Consider the following 16,920-nt stretch of genomic DNA (forward strand, 5'->3'; position numbering starts at 1 on the left):
ATTCCAACCAACAGACTTGGAATCTGTCATACTGCACCCGCACCAGAGGTCAGAAGGAAGGTTTAGACCATGATTTATGACTTAAGCCACATGTGATAAATAATTCCCCAACCCCGAGAAAAACATGTGAGAACACTTTAAAAATCATGACATTATGATGCCCTTTTAATTTTAGGACTACGAGAAACGATTACGAGACAGAAATGTAATTGAAACCAAGGACCACCTGGACACCCACAGGGCCACAGTGGCCAAGTACCTTCAGCAAGTAAGAAAAAAAAAAATCACTTAAAACCATCTTCACAGGGGAGACAGCCAAGATTTTAGGATGGGAGTGTCTCTGCCTTTACAAATGCCTGTGGCATCTTATGCAAGCCACATAGTCTCTCCAGGCTTGTTTGCCCACATATATAAATAACTGATTGACAGCTATGATTACCTCTTAAATATATGAAACCACAAATCTATGCCATGGTGTATACTGCAGACTGTCATAAACAGGGCATGATTACAAGGGACTCCATTTCTGAGCCCTGTTTTTCCTGATTGCATCTATGTTGCACTGCTTTACAATAAGCAGTGTAAGAAAAGCAAGACTTTTTAATTCACATCTGAACTGCCCTTACACGCTAGAAAATTAAAAACTAGCTAAAACAGTCTTTTGTGTATCCTTTTCCTTTTTTCCTTTTAACCATCTTTTAAAAATTATAAGAAATGCTATCGTAACTACAATGCATTCTTCCTATCAAGATAATCTACTCTATGACTTATGTACAAAAAATAATGTCTAACTGAAGGTAATTAAGATGTTCCTTATTTAAATTAGAAGGTGAATTATTCTGGGTAAGTAACATGTGCCAACCAGTTGTACCTCTGGAACTCCTGGCGAACCATTCTGAGTAAGAGAGAGCCGTAAGAATCTGTTCTCAATTGTACATGCCTCAAGACTGGTCCTATTGTTTTCTATTTATTGTTACTGTATTCATTCAACAAAATATTGCTATCTACATTTCAGAAACTTTTCAATGTCCTAAAAAACATAACAGTGAACAAGATGAAAACAAACAAAAGCCAATTTCTCAAACTCCACCCTTCCAGAGTTTACAGTCTTGTGAGGGGAAACCAGAGCGTGTATGGCGATAGAAAACTGGTGGGAGTGGGCTGTTAGAGGGAGGACTATGTGACTTCAAGTCACTCAAAGAAATAGAGTCAATGGCGTTTAAATAACATAACAGCCCTAAGTAACACTGATTTCTTTTCCCAGGTTAGAGAATCAGTAGTAAATCGCTTCCTAACTGCAAAACACCATTTCCTTCTTACTGACTTGGTAGTGGAAGAAGAAGTCCCCAATATCAGGTAAAAAATAATCAAAGCTATAGCTGCCTGTGTTCTATCTTATTCCTTTACATGGAAGATGTAAGATTTGGTCAGTACTGTCATTACCCAGTAATGACCATGTTAGCTGAGGGATTTATATCAGGGCAGAACATCCTAGGGCCGCTCCATCAATTCCCAGTAGAGCCCATCCTGTCTTTCTCTACTGCCTAATCCACCTTGGTAGCCCTTGTATTTCCCATTGCAGTTAAACTAACTCTGACAGCATCCCTTCCTACACATCTTCCCTGCTTTTCTAATCTCCTGATACCAGGCTTCCCCATCCATCTCACACAGTGAAGGTGGCTGAGACCACACCTGTAGCTGGAGTTTTCCTGCCTTGCCCACAGTCAGGACAAATCTCTCTCACCCGCTAGTCCCACAGCCGCTCAGACCCAACCAAGTAAACACAGAGACTTATTTTGTTTACAAACTGTATGGCCGTGGCAGGCTTCTTGCTAACTGTTCTTATATCTTAAATTAATCCATTCCCACAAATCTATACCCTGCCACACGACTCGTGGCTTACTGGTACTTTACATCTTCCTCGTCCTGGCGGCTGCTGACAGGCAGTGACTCCTGCCTTCCTGTTCTTTTATTTCTCCTCTCTGTTAGTCCTGCCTATACTTCCTGCCTAGCCACGGCCAATCAGGTTTTATTTATTGACCAATCAGAGCAACACATTTGTCATACAGACCGTCCCCCAGCACAGCCAAGTGCAGATCATCTCAGACACCTGCACTCAGGCCCGGGGTTCTAATCATCCTCTATTCCGACCTGCTAGGCAAAGCCACGAGGAACCCAAGAACAGGCTCCCACAGGACATACAGAACATCCCACAGCACACACCCTCTGAGGTTCCAGGATAACAGGGGACAGCCTGGTTCTACCACAGAGCTGAGCTGTGTGTTTGCTGAGGGCCACATGGAAAAAAATGGATATTTACGTGGAAGTTGGGCACTGGCTTACTGGTTCGATTCCCTGTTGGACTAATCTTCAGATAGTCTCAGTCAGGTGTGGTACATGGAAGTAAAAAGATAACTTCCTATAAGGGTGGTCTTGGGGGTGGGGAGGGCATTCACTTCATGACCTTCTCAGTGGTCAAGCATCCGGCCTTGTGTAAAGGTTATTTTTAGGGGTTGAAGAGATGGCTCAGAAGTTTGGAGCACTTAATGCTCTCCTAGGAGACCTAAGTTAGGTTCCCTTCATCCACACTGGGCTCTTCCTAACCTCCTGTAAGGCCAGTTTCAGGATATCTCTTCTGGTCTCCATGGGAACAAGTACATACCCCCACACAGACACACATTACACACAATTAAAAATAAAATAAATCTGCAAAGCTTATTTCCTCTGCATGCACTTCCTCTTCCCCGTCAAGCCAAGAAAGAAGACATGGCACTATCCGTGGTGGCCCCTTGCAACCCCATCCATATACCAAAGGGAACGGTGACCACATGGATACCTGCCGAACCTCTCTCCTTAGTGTAGACTTTCATTGAATAGTTTCAGACATAAAAGTTATAGTTAGCACAGATGATGATGTTCATGCTGTTTTTTTCTTTCTTTTCTTTCTTTTTTTTCTGCTTTACTTTCTGCATTAAGTTCTGAAGGCTCGGGGTATGTTCATTCTTTTTTTTTAAATTTTAGTTTGTTCTTGGCTTTAAATTAAAATGCTTCCATTTCTGATAGTCTCAGTTGATAATATACTCCTAGGCTGGTTGCTAAGGAGGCATCAAAATCTCACAAGAGCAGTCATGATGTGGGGAGAAAGCATTGGCAAGGCAGGGGATGTGTCATGTCAGGGTGCCTGGCAAAGCTCTCAGGCCCCCATCTTTGGGCTAGGTGACTAGAACATGGCCTGAGTTTAAACCCAATTCTCTTCCTACACTAAGCAGCCTTCAGCAATCAAGGCATCTATCAGAGTCTTTGGTTTCTTTATCTGGAAAGTATGGTAAATGTTATAAAGACTAGAACTTTCTTATGTAAGGTTTCTAGCGCCCCTCTGACTAATACGGAAGACATTTATATATGGTACCTATTCTGTCTAAGACACTAGATAGCGATCTGAGCCACTCCTGGAGTCCCCTTGACATTCCTTATGAGTCACACCAGTAATGCTCAGACAGCAGCTGCAGGGCCTTCCTTCATCCTCAACCAGTGCGTGTCACTTGTAAAGGCTCAGGCAAGAATCTGCTGGGCCAGGTCATTACTTAAGCAGAAAGGCAAAGAATCCAGACACTGCCACCAGTGGCTAGCTGTGTCCTGTGGCTAAAAGCACTGTCACAAATCAGCTTCTGGGCGCATGGTCAGGTCTGTTTTCCCCTTTAGTTCCTCCCACGAGTCACTGACCTTGCTGCTTCTGTCTGTAGGCAGTGTGTATAGTAGAGCCTTTCAATGAACGGCAGAGAGGCTTCATTTCTTCCCATTCTTCCCATCAGTTTTCTCCTTCCTTCACCTCCTGCACAGTCCCTCAAATGCTGGTCACTGCCATCCCAACACTTACTCATTTAGGAAATCTAGTAAATGCAAGACAAGTGCCAGGGTGCTCTGTGCCCTTCCTCACTAACCCTCCCAACCACTTCAAGATGTTAGTGCCCTCATCGTACACGTGAGGGAACAGACTCACAGAGGTGAAATGATTTGTCACAAGGCAAAGAGTGGAGCCAGGATTCACACTCAAGCCTGGATAGCCTCAGAGAGCAAGAGGCAATATCCAGAAACTTCCCGAGAAGGCCATGTGCACTGTCAGGTGAATGGAGCTGGCTAACACTGCTCTCAGGGCTCAGAGGCAGGTAGGGTTCTCCCAGCAGATGCAGCTAGTTCTCTGGGGAAGGTGGCAAGACTAGCCGAGGGAGGGTGAAGGGTGGAGAGCACAAGGCATGCATGCTTCAGGAGCTGGTGAACAAGGCAGAGAACAAGGCAGGGGATGCAAAAGAGAAGGGGGGATGGGCAGGCCTGACTTGACTTCCACTGATGAGTGGCAGCTGGAAAAAATAATAATAAAGCATGCAGTGGGACTCTCTCCCTACTCCCACCTGGCTTTGTAGAATTTTTAGAATCTTCCCACCCTCTTCAAAGGGGTCTCTGAGAGATCTTGAAGCAGAGTTAAAGAGGCCATGTAATGATTTTCTAGACCTATCTTTTCCACCGAGTCCTAATCCTGTTCTATAATCATTAGCATCTTGGGCCTAAGCCTTTTTAAATTGGCGGAACAAAAGCGACCACTGAGGCCACGGAGAAAAGGCCGGAAGAAAGTGACAGCCCAAAACCTGTCCGATGGAGACATAAAGCTGCTGGTGAACATTATCCGGGCTTATGACATTCCTGTGAGGAAGCCCACAGTGAGGTGAGTGCCCTAGGAACAGCCTTGTAATAGAATGTGCAGAACCCCAGACAACCTGGTCCTCCTTTAATTTTTTGGGTTTTTTGTTTGTTTGTTTGGTGTTTTTTGTTTGTTTGTTTTTCAAAACAAGGTTTCTCTGTATAGCTTTGCGCCTTTCCTGGATCTCGTTCTGTAGACCAGGCTGGCCTTGAACTCACAAAGATTCACCTGCCTTTGCCTCCCAGGTGCTGGGATTAAAGGCGTGCGCCACCACCGCCTGGCTCCTCCTTTAAGTTTTAATGCAATGGGACTTGACCATTCTTGATGAAGCCCCACCCCCATTGCTCGGAAATAACAGTTAACTTGGGCTCCACGATGGGAGTGTGGGGAACATCCTGTGGAACCCAAGGACAAGTGGCACGGCCAAGCCACGTGATAAACTGTGGGGACCCAGATGGCTTTCCTGAGTCCTTGTCTCTCCTACTTGCCTCCCTCTGAGTGTGCTTCATTTTTCTCATGTGATAGAAGTACTATGCATCCACCAACCATGCATCACCTTCTCAGGAGAGAAGCTGGGTGCTCACCAGCGTCAGATGCTGATAACCCATGGTCTGGTGACCTGCAGCAAAGAGGCGGGGTCCAGGAAACGGGCCTGAGCTGGACAGTAACATAAGAGGTGTCTGTCCACGGTTGGCCTCTGTTACCTGTTCAGGAAAATGAGTTATGACTATGGTGGTTCAGCGTATTGGGGGAAGTGGAGAGAACACGGCTATAGTGGGGCCCAGCTGAGTTTCTTATAGAGATAGAGGGATAAAGAATTTTAATTCTTTGTTGTGGATACCCTTGTTGCTGTAACGGAAGAAAGTTGAACTTGTCCCTTCTCCGTGTACAGTACCATGGTTGGCACATTCACATGTGTCACTTCCTTTAACCCTTACCATTATTACTATCCCTGTCTTACCAGGTGGAAAACAAACAGAGATGGCATATGTAGCCTGGCCCGGGTCATCCAGCACTATCAGATTCCAGAGTGCCAAGACAGCTTGTGGCATCTTCTTTCCTCTCTAGGTTCTTCCTTTCTCCACCCCTCTGTCCTCTCACCCCCGTTATTTTGCCCTATGTCTCTTTTCCTATTTTGTGTGTACATTTGAATGCATGCCATATGAACACATGTGTGTATGGGTGCATGCACCTTTATGCTTGTGTTCAGAGGCCAGAGGAGGATGTCCGGTGTCCTGCTCTATCACTGTCTACCTTAATCCTCTGAGATAGGGCCACCCACTAAACACAGAGCTAGGCTGGTGGCCAGCGAGGCCTCACTTCCCTCATGTCTCTACCTCCCACAGTGCTGGAGTTACAAGTGCATGCACAGTCATGCCCAGCTTTTTATATGGGTGCTGAGATCCAAACTCCCATTCCCATGCTTGTGTGGCAAGAGTTCTTACCCCCTGGAATCTCTTCAGCACCTGTCCTTTTTCTTTACTGATTCTTCATCCTGTTTCAGAACATCTATTGATACAGTGAAAGGGAACCATAACCAGATGGAGCCAGGAGTTGCAGGGAGGGTCTGGGGTTCACCATGACTCAGACACCTGTGAGAGTGAAGGAGGGGACAAGATACCCTTTCCTCTGCTCCCAGAGATCCATGCGGGCTTGGGAAGAGAAGTTGGGGAAGGCCTTGGCAATCCTAAGGTGCCCCAGGATGGAGCAGCACATACTCAAAGTCTTCTAGATGTCAACAAGCTTAGAGACAATGGCCACTCTGCCAGCACCTCACATCTTCAAAGGAACCATCCCAGGAGACACCTGCCTTGTCATTTACCCCTTTCATACCTTTTCCCTCCTAGCAAGTTTCAGCAGCCTTCGAGGTCTTCGAGGACTTTCAGTGAAAAGCAAACTGCTTCCCCCGGCACACACAGTCCAGTGCACAGCACAGATTACCCCCTTGGCCAGGTGAGAGAACAAGGCTGGGTTTCTGCTTTGAATCCTGTTCTGTACGTCTTTAAGAGTTGCCTTTAAGGGCCTTGGCTATAGTTCAGTTGGTTCAGTGTTTGTCTAGCATTCACAAGGCCCTGGGTGAGATCCTTGGCATTGTATAAACTATAGTTCTTGCACTTGGAAGGTGGAAACAAGAGGATCAGAAGTTCAAGGTCAGGGGCTAGAAAGACAGCTCAGTAGTTAAGCATACTTGGCTGCTCCTACAGAGGTCCTAGGTTCTATTCCCCTCCTGGCAACTCACACCTGTCTGTAACTCCAGTTCCAGAGGATGTGATGCCCTCTTCTGGCCGGCCTCTGGGGGCACCAGGCATACATTTGGTTCAGACAAATACTCGTACACATAAAATAAAAATAAATATGCAGGCATATTCCTTTAATCCTAGCACTCTGGTGACAGAGACAAGTGGATTTTGTTTCAAGGCCACCCTGGTCTACATAAAGAGTTCAAGGCCGGCCAGAGTTACACAGTGAGACCCTGCCTCAAAATGTTAGGAACAAAGAATAATCTTGGTGTGTGTAGCACAAACAAACATACAAACTAAAAATAGTCTAGAAAGGCAATTTCTTTTGCAAAATAAGTGCACCAGAAGCCAAGAGGCTAGGGAACACACAGAGGCAGGAAGTCCATCTGGTTTTTATTCTAACACAGGTGGTGACTATGTCTTTCCCCCACTCACAGTCTTTAAAGACTGACTAGTTTTAAAAGAATAACAATAGAAATGAAGGAAAGGGGAAGGGGCCCAGACCCAGGCCATCAGATTCCAGGATGCAGCAGAGGGGGTGACTTTCCGCAAATACAGGTTTTACCAGGTGGGGAGATTAAAGATGGGGGAGATGTTTATATATTTAAAAACAAAGTTCAACGTCATCCTCAGCTCCATAGTAAGTTTAAACCCAGCTTGGTGTGAATGAGACACCAGCCTCCCCCAAGAAATGGCTGGAGCACTGGGGACATCAGAGGAGAAACTTATCTCCCAGAGATCCTTGCAGGAGAGCTCTGGGGCTCAGGCAGCGGTGGGCAGCAGACCAGGCCTTGGCCAATGCAGCTTAGTTGTACTTGTATCTTGTTTTCTATGTAAACCCACACTTACCTCAAGATCCCAAAGATGGACTGAGAGGTGGTCACTGGATCTCTCTGTCCCTCCTCCCCATGTGACATTGAAGAAATCTCCCTTTTTTTACTTTTCACCAAAAGGGAAAAAACAAAGAAAGGAAAGAATTACCTATAAACTCCTGGACAGACTTCCTGTTTCATTTTCTTCTGAAAAATACTATTTAATAAGTGTGTTCTCCTTTGCCTAAGATAGAAAATAGTGATGTACGTGATACGCTTAGATCCTTCTGTCAAGAACAGAATAACTAATCATTACGCACTTGGGGTTTGCTCTTGGCTTTCAGGTCTTAGTCCGTCCTTTTGTAGAAGTCTCTTTTCAAAGAACAATCTGCCACACCACTACAGCTGAAGGACCAAATCCCAGCTGGAACGAAGAACTTGAACTTCCATTCAGGTAAATGGAACACTCCTCTGTATGATGACACTAGAGGGGCTCAAGCCAAAGAAAGCATCCTGGCTGAAGGAATGGAGCCAGAACCTGCTTCTCAATGCCCACAGCTGGCTCTGCTCTGTGAGTGAGGTTGCCGGTGTGGTGGCACACGCTTTTAACCCCAGCACTCGGGAGGCAGAGGCAGGTAGATTTCTGTGGGTTCAAGGCCAGCCTGGTCTACATAGCAAGTTCCAGGCCAGCCAGAGCTACACAGTAAGAAGCTGTCTCAAGAAAAACAAAACAAAAAGAGTGAAATCGTGGTCACTATTGGAACCTTCTACTTTCCTCCAGTTCTGACTTCCTATAGGCCAAAGGCTTTTATTAGCTTAGCACCTGAGATGACCTAAATTATCGTAAAGAATAAAAAACCCTTAGAGGGAAGATGGCTGAAAGGCTTAGGTGGTAGGTGTGACATGTATTCTGTGTCCTTGTGCGAGAGGTCCTTAGGATGAAAAACAAATTATGGTAGCAATTAGAAGTAATTAGGTCTAAAGAGGGCACAGTCACCACTATTATACATAACACAGGCAAACGATCAGAAACTGAAAAGCAGATGAAGATTTTCAACCGTGTGGTACCCCAGTCTCTGGCCCGGCTGTGGAGGGACGTGTTTACATGGGCGTGGTAATGGTCATGGGCCTGGTCTAGGAAAGGATTCTCACCCTTGTGGTATTTGACTTCCGAGTGAGGAAGTGAGGAGATGCAGCTGTCATTCCTCCATCTATAGTCTAGCAGGAAGTTCATGACCGGAGGTGAGCCCTCTGGATGGAGCACCTTTGGAGCCCAGGTGCTTAGAAAGGCCATAACTCTGGTGTTGGCTGGAGATGTTGTAGCCATCCCCAGAGCCAACTCAGGCCCTGGCAGACCAGTTTCTCTCAAGAGTTTGGGGAATATAATATCTACCAGCATAAACCAATGGAGTGTTTGGATCTGCAGAGCCCAAAGTTCACAACCAGTCCCATTGCAGTGTGTAATGAAAATGTATATCCTAGGGGCTAAAGAGATGGCTCAGAGGTTAAGAGCATTGGCTGCTCTTCCAGAGGACCCTGGTTAAGTTTCCAGCACCCACATGGTGGCTCACAACTGTCTGTAAATCCAGTTCCAAGGGATCCAACACCCGCACACAGACATACTTGTAGACAAAACACCAATACAAGTAAAAAAAAAAAATTAAATAAATAAAAAGGAAAAATGTATATTCTGTATCCTTGTTAAGAGATCCTTGGGATAAAAGACTGCACATGCTCCTGCTCGGTATTTTTCAAGCACTGACACTGAGCATTCATAGGACCTGTTTTGCCTGTTTTCACGGCCTCTGTTCATGTGCCGTCTCACAGGGCCCCAAATGGGGACTACAGCACAGCCAGCTTACAGTCAGTGAAGGACGACGTGTACATTAACATTTTCGATGAAGTGCTGTATGATATCCTGGAGGTAAGTTGTCCGTTTTAAGGGAGTCATCAGAACTCTGCATTCATTTTCCTATCTTCCACCATCGTTTACGCCCCGAGCACAGGGGGAAGTGGGGGAAAGGACAAGGAAGAAGAATGGTGATTCTACTTGCAGCAGAGTACTTCCTGTTCCAGGGTTGTGCTGGCTGCTTTAGATACGCTGTCTTATTCAATTCCAGAGTAATTCTATGAAGCAAGTTATTATATCTCTGGGTAACAATGAGAAAACTTATGTTCAGAGAAGTTGGCTTTCCTAGGGTGGCAAACTTAAATGTCTGAACCTAACCCACACGCTTTCAGCTAAAATCTTGCTGTTTCCTTACCAGTGAATAAATTACATGGGGGCCTTGGGAAAGGTTCAGTAGGTAGAATGCCCACTGTGCAAGCATGAGCATGCAAGTTTGGAGTCCTAGCACACATGCAAAAGCCAAGTGGGATGGTATGCACCTGCTTGAGGGTAGAGAATCCTGGGTTTTGTGTCTAACTAGTCTAGCCCAAACAGGAAGCTCCTATTCAATGAGTGAACCAAACTCAAAGAATAAGGTGGAGAAGCAAGTATGGAAAACATATTGGCAGAAAAAGAGAAAAAAAGCGGGGGTGGGGGGGGTGGGGAGGGTGGGGGGGTGGGGGGGTGGTAGAGTATACTGGCATTGATTTCTGGTATCCATAGGTACAGCACAGCCAAGAACACCCACACATATCTGTGTTACATTTTTTTATGCTGTATTTGTTTAATTATGTAAAAATGTATTGTTTTGCCTGCCTAAGGCACCTGATTGGTCTAATAAAAAGCTGAATGGCCAATAGCTAGGTAGTAGAGAGAGAGGTGGCAGAGAGAATAAGTAGGAGGAGGAAGCTAGGCTTAAAGGAGAGAAGAGAGAACAAGGGAGAAAAAGATGGAGACACCCGGGGCCAGCCAGCCACCAGCCAATCAGACACAGAGTAGGAAATACAGAATGAAAGAAAGATTAAAAAAAAAAAAAAAAAAAAAAAAACAACCCAAGGCAAAACGTAGATGAAGAGAAACAGGTTAAGTTAAGTTATAAGAGCTATTGGGACAAGTATAAGATAAGGCCGAGCATTCAGAACTAATATAAGCTTCTGTGTCATGATTTGGGAGCTGGTTGGTGGCCCAAAAGAAAGCCTGCTACACATACCCATTCACATGCACACAAACACAAACACACAGAGTGACAGAGAGAGACACAAATGTAAATGCCTGAAGTTCTTAAATAATTATTACTTCTCCTGCTTTCTTTAGGATGACCGTGAAAGAGGAAGTGGAATCCATACCCGTATTGAGAGACACTGGTTAGGATGTGTGAAAATCCCATTTAGTACTATCTATTTCCAAGCAAGGGTAAGTAACAAAAGTCAGAATTACACGTGACTAGGAAACATCTCTATCCATTCTTCCTATTAAATTTTGAAACCTGTGAAAAATGTATGTGCACAGTGCTTGGAAAAATAAAAATCACTACATCAAGTCATTGATCTTCCATTACTTACATGATATATTCATAACTCCTGTTCTTTTGAGTTAATAGCTAATGTATGGCTACTTGAATCTAAGAACTTTAAAGCATTTAAACAGAAGGAAAGAGTATGGGACAAAGTGAAACTTGTCAAAATGATGAAGGTGGAGTGGATGGATGCCTGAAAGTAACCTGAAGGAAACAGGGCAGTTGACAGCCCAATTTATCAAGTACATTCTATCAATATTTCTCAAAGTGTGCACAATTTAAAACATGAAAAATCATTAACACAGGCATGCTTGACAAAGACACCCTTTTGCAGACATAACAGTTCAGCTTAATAGATCCATGAGGTTGACAGTTCTTTTCTAACTTTGTAACTCTACTGAGGCAGCTGAAGACTCTGGAATCTCTTCAGTATCCCAGCATTAACTCCATGGCGATAGGCAACTATGTGCTACTGTGATAGCTACACAGAGCAGATGCTGCCTAAATCACAGGGTTTCCAGCAAAAGACTCAAACCAAACCTCTATTCTAAGAGGCTTAGGTTGGCTGTCAAGCATAAACTGGAATTGGGACAGTCTAGTGAGGTGCTTACCATGAGAATTATATTCCCCCATTCAGTAGATTTTAAAAGAAAAATAAGAGCATACTATCTTACAAGTAAAGCTGTCTGTAATGTTTGACGGTTGTTGAATCTCAGGTTTGGAGGTTATTTAGAAATCATTACATTGAATGGCCTAATGTGTGGAGCTCCTTTGCTTTGTGGCAGCAGCACCCATGCTCTTACAGCTCACCCTGCAGGAACTCATGACCTCTGGAGGCATGTCTGCTATGTGTGTACCACCTTTAAAAAACACAGCTATAGCCGGGCAGTGGTGATGCACACCTTTAATCCCAGCACTTGGGAGGCACAGGCAGGCGGATCTCTGTGAGTTCAAGGACAGCCTGGTCTACAAAGTGAGTTCCAGGACAACTGGGGCTGTTACACAGAGAAAACCTGTCTCAAAAACAAAACAAAACAAAAAACACAGCTATTAAGCAGAGAAAGATGACACAAGAGGAGGTAATAGTCCCTTTTTGCAGAGCAATTATCTAGACTATGGCAAATACACACTACTAAAGTCAAGCAGAATATACTAAAACATTAGTGAAAGGAACAAGCTCTACGTGAGGATATACAGATAGCAAAGCAGTTCTGAGATGACACTAGACCTAAGCCTTGAAACACTGGTAAGATTCTGAAAGACAGAGAAGGAATGCTGAGAAATCAGAAAAGGGAAGGCTGCCAGCCAATGAGCATGCGCCACATGCCAGATATTGTTCTTAGTCCCTTACATCTCTTAGCTCATTCCCTGCTCACCATAGTCCTACAAATCAGGTCCTGTTATTTTCTTCTTCTTATAAATGAGGCAGCTGAAGTACTGGGAGTTTAAGACAAGATCTGAACTCAGGAAACATTCATGACCAGTGCATGCTCTAGCAAACAAAGGAAAGTCAGGGAAGCAGAGAACCCTTCCTGCTGAGAACTTAGGGATTCTAACCTGACCAAGGTTAACATTTATCTGATGCATTCAATTATGAGAAATGGCCCTTCCCTTTGAACTTGTTACAAAATCATCATAGTGCTTACCAAGTCATATTTTCTTCACAGATTGATGGCACATTTAAAATAGACATCCCTCCAGTTCTTCTGGGATATAGTAAGGAGCGAAACATTATTATGGAACGAGCCTTTGATTCTGCCCGAAGCCTGAGTGAAGGCTCTTACATCACCCTGTTTATTACCATTGAGCCTCAACTGGTTCCTGGAGAACCAATTCGAGAAAAGGTAATGGGGTACAATATGGAAAGCCACCGTGGAAGCTGAAGCCTAAGACATGCTTGCTAGGCTAAGGATTTATAAACTTTGACTGGACTCTATAAACAGAAGTTCTCCTATTTTAATATCCATTCATTATGCTTTCAGCTAGGACCTCAGGTGGCAATGGACAGACATGTACATTTTACCCTTCACAATCTCATAGTTAAGGCAATCATCAACACAAACTTTTGGGAAAGCAAGACAAATATAAACATGTTCTGCTTTTGGAACAATGTGCTCCACATGAATAAAATGGAGTATGACAATTGGAAAATCAGATTGCTAGTTGACATTTACTGGCACACATGCTAAGGAAAGATTTCCATCTTTGACCTCAGCTCCCCAGCTATACTATGCATTCAGTCAGGTCACAGTCATACTCAGATGACCTTCAGAAATTACAATGCACTTTATGAAAAAAAATATGCATCTTAAATAGCTGTAGAAAACAGTTTATTATGTAGCAGGTATGGTGGTGCACACTTTTAATTCCAGGAGAGGGAGGTAGAGGCAGAGGCAAGTCGATCTCCATGAGTTTGAGACCAGACTGATCTACGTAAGTGAGAACCTGTCTCAAAACAACAACAATGAAGTCTACCATGCTTACATGCATGTATAAACTTAAGTTTCAAGTTACTGTGTTATGTAACTTATATGGACCCCTGGGTTTCCAATTGTCATTAAGTCTGAAATGGGGATGGAAACTTGAGCCCACTTCTGAGTTTTTCAGTATTACAGCTTGTTTAGCAGAGAAAAATACTAGGTGTATAGCCCATCAGCAATGCCTACTCAGGAAAGGAAGGATTAATGGAAGCTCAAATGTACTGAAGAAGTAATCTCAGGTCCTAAACTTCATTACTAAAGCTGAGGTTCTCAAGAAAACAGCAATGATCATGTCAGATCATTTTCAGAAAGGGAAATCTTCTGAATGTCTATCTCTAGGTGCAAGCTCAGGAGAAAAACAACAAGCATGTCCACACACAAATGCTCTCAGACTAAGGGCAGGATTGTGACTTCAAAGTTAACCTGGCAACCTGTTGCTGCCTTCGGTGACATTTCACTGCCCCTCTATGGCTGTATGCATTTTCCATTGACCTCTGACATGACAGACAAGTTGGTTGACAGGCTTCTGATATCCTACAAATGCAGTGGTAGAAAGCCCCACATGATTCCCCTACATATTATTCAAGAAAGAGATGCTCTCTTTCTTGAAACACCAGGACCACAGCTTGGAAATGGTTTCCCACTAACTACAACTTTTTAGGATGATGGATTAGAACTGTGTGTCTAGCCTCATCTTACTCCAAATGATTTTTTAAAAATTATTTACTAGAACACAAGTTTTGTACATCAGTAGCAACCCTGAACTTTAACATCCCTAACTTTACAATGTTTAGGTTAAAAAGTCCTTAAAACAGGTTGTTAATGCTGTTTTCCTGTCATTTCTTTTCTGTTGCCTATGGTAGATGAGTGGCATGCTTAAGAAGGTACTGAGTGTCTTGTTTTATAATCCATAGATCAACAGCTATGCTTTTACTAGCTGCTTTTGTCCACTGCCTCCAGGGAACAGGTGCTGGGTCCCAATGTATGTGTGATCCCTTGGCAATGAACGGTAGATGCCTGTAGAGTCACAAAAAATGCCCAGCCATGTGTGTAGCATGTGTGAGGCCCTGGGTGCAACCACTAGTATAGAAAAAGACAAAAGAATGCCTTTTGGCCCATTTGTCATTATATTTGTCAGCAAGTGACTTCACTGACTTTAAATGTCTCCTGCATGCTGGGAGCTCAACTTCACTTTCCATGACTGTTTCTTAGAGAGGCAATGCAGATATTTCTTTCTAACAGATATTTCTAGTCAGGTGAGGTCAACTTACCATTCAAAGGCAGGATGAACTTATTCTGTTTTCTGAAAATGTTTCATTAGCTGACAGGTCAAAGAACTGAACCACTTAAGAATCTTCTAAATTGCATTTTGAATAAACCTGAATTTGTTAGTTCCATTCAAATTGCTTCAGGAGAAACAATGCAAATTCCTGTAATATTTAGCCTTCCCATGGCACTTCGCAGATCACAAGCAGCATACTTCTCCTTCAGTACTGGTGTCTTAAGACTTGATAATGATTAGATGCCAGCATGTGTGTATTAGGTGCCAGGTATTGAAGTGATATATTGTGTACTCTAATAAAATTTGCCTGAAGATCAGAGAATAGAACAAACCACTATTAAACATAAATCAGGCAGTGGTGGCACACAGCTTTAATCCTAGCACTCAGGAGGCAGAGATCCATCTGGATCTCTGTGAGTTCAAAGCCACCCTGGACTACGTGAGATTGACTCAGTCTAGGAAAGAAACAGAGCCAGGCAGTGGTGACACACACCTTTAATCCCAATACTTGGAAGTCACACGCCTTTAATCCCAGCACTTGGGATTTCATGCCTTTGTTTCCGGTATTTGGGAGGCACACATGCCTTTAATGCCAGCACTAAGAAGGAAGTAATACAGTTGGGTGAAGAAAGGTATATAAGGTATGAGGAGACAGGAACTAAAAGCTTTTTGGCTGGAGCCTTTCAGGTGAGGATTCAGAGGATTGAAGTCAGAGGACCCATGGAGTTGTGGCAGTGGCTAATTTCTTTGTCTCTCTGACCTTTCAGCATTTACCCCAATATCTGGCTCCAGGTTTTTTACTAAAAGGCCTACTTAAGATTTGAGCAACAAGATATAGGAAGGAAAAGGTCAAACACAGGTTCTACCTTCAAGATACATAGCAGAGCATCTGAGTCTAAGTAGCTGAGACGTTTTCTGCCACACATGCCACCCTGAAAGGCCAACAGTGTGTTGACTCAGCTCTTTGTTCTAGACCGTGCCTATAGATGCTTCTCCCACATCCTCTTAGGTCTCCCCATAGCACTCTGTAGAATCTGCTCAAATACTTTAACTGTTTGGCTGCTTATCCATGTTCCTTTCTAGACTAGAAATTCCTTGAGATTTTCTTAATTGAAAAATGTCTGGAATCTTTTAGACTCTTGGGAAATTTTTTCAAATGGCTACATGAATGAGTAAATGACAAATTCAATAAATAAATTTAAAGGAGTAAGAATGAATTCAATAGTTTTTTCATACCCTCTTTGCTCCATAATTTTCCACTTTTCTAAAATGACACCAGTTTCTGACTTGACAGTTCTACCCTAGGCTAGAAATCTGTGACACCGTCCACATTTGAGATGTGGATATTTCCAACTCTCTTTCCCTTAAAAGACTAAATCAAAACACACATAAAACTCTATTGCTTGTGCTCATCACTCAGATTAGTATTTCATCATTTAATTTGTATAGTTTTTTTATTAATCTAATAGTTTTCATATGGCTTGCCTATTCACTACTTTCTTTCTGTCTTATTGAATCTAAATTATATACTTAATGATGATTTTAATTCTTAAATTATCAACACAATTAAATAAAGCTGCAAAGATACCAAAAAAATGACTTTATAAAGAAGTCATTTAATCATACCTTCCAAACCACACATTCAGCTCATGGTGCCTGTGAAATCCGAATGTTTTCTGTTTGGTCTCCTGTAATCATATACACCCCATGAAGTATTTCTTTTTGAAGTTTGACAGCCAGGAAGATGAGAAGTTACTTCAGGCAACAGAGAAGTTTCAAGCGGAATGTGCCCTAAGGTTCCCACGGCGTCAGTGCTTCCCAACAGTCATCGACATGAGTGGGAAAACTGTGTTCGTTACTCGATTTCTCAAGCCTTTAAACCCTCCTCAGGAGCTCCTCAGTGTCTACCCCAACGACCCACAGGCAACTGCGGTGAGTGTGCCACAGACAGTCAGTGACGTTTAAAAAACGTTTGAAATACCAATGTACTGCCAGGTTAACATATT

At 43.4% G+C, this 16,920-nt stretch overlaps 1 protein-coding gene across 3 annotated transcripts in view; it reads left to right on the forward strand.

Moving 5' to 3' along the window:
* The window catches only part of Cc2d2a (coiled-coil and C2 domain containing 2A), an 82,659-nt gene that overhangs the window by 54,835 nt on the left and 10,904 nt on the right, over positions 1 to 16,920 (forward strand). For all 3 annotated transcript variants that reach the window (XM_076546230.1, XM_015988831.3, XM_076546231.1), the window contains exons 23-31: positions 176 to 268; positions 1,265 to 1,356; positions 4,553 to 4,720; positions 6,544 to 6,649; positions 8,093 to 8,202; positions 9,576 to 9,672; positions 10,951 to 11,049; positions 12,820 to 12,996; positions 16,643 to 16,846. In XM_076546230.1, the coding sequence (XP_076402345.1) occupies positions 176 to 268; positions 1,265 to 1,356; positions 4,553 to 4,720; positions 6,544 to 6,649; positions 8,093 to 8,202; positions 9,576 to 9,672; positions 10,951 to 11,049; positions 12,820 to 12,996; positions 16,643 to 16,846 (1,146 nt within the window). The remainder of the gene's footprint in view (positions 1 to 175; positions 269 to 1,264; positions 1,357 to 4,552; positions 4,721 to 6,543; positions 6,650 to 8,092; positions 8,203 to 9,575; positions 9,673 to 10,950; positions 11,050 to 12,819; positions 12,997 to 16,642; positions 16,847 to 16,920) is intronic.

The sequence above is a fragment of the Peromyscus maniculatus genome, chromosome 10, assembly GCF_049852395.1.
Source record: "Peromyscus maniculatus bairdii isolate BWxNUB_F1_BW_parent chromosome 10, HU_Pman_BW_mat_3.1, whole genome shotgun sequence".
NCBI classification, from domain to species: Eukaryota; Metazoa; Chordata; class Mammalia; order Rodentia; family Cricetidae; genus Peromyscus; species Peromyscus maniculatus.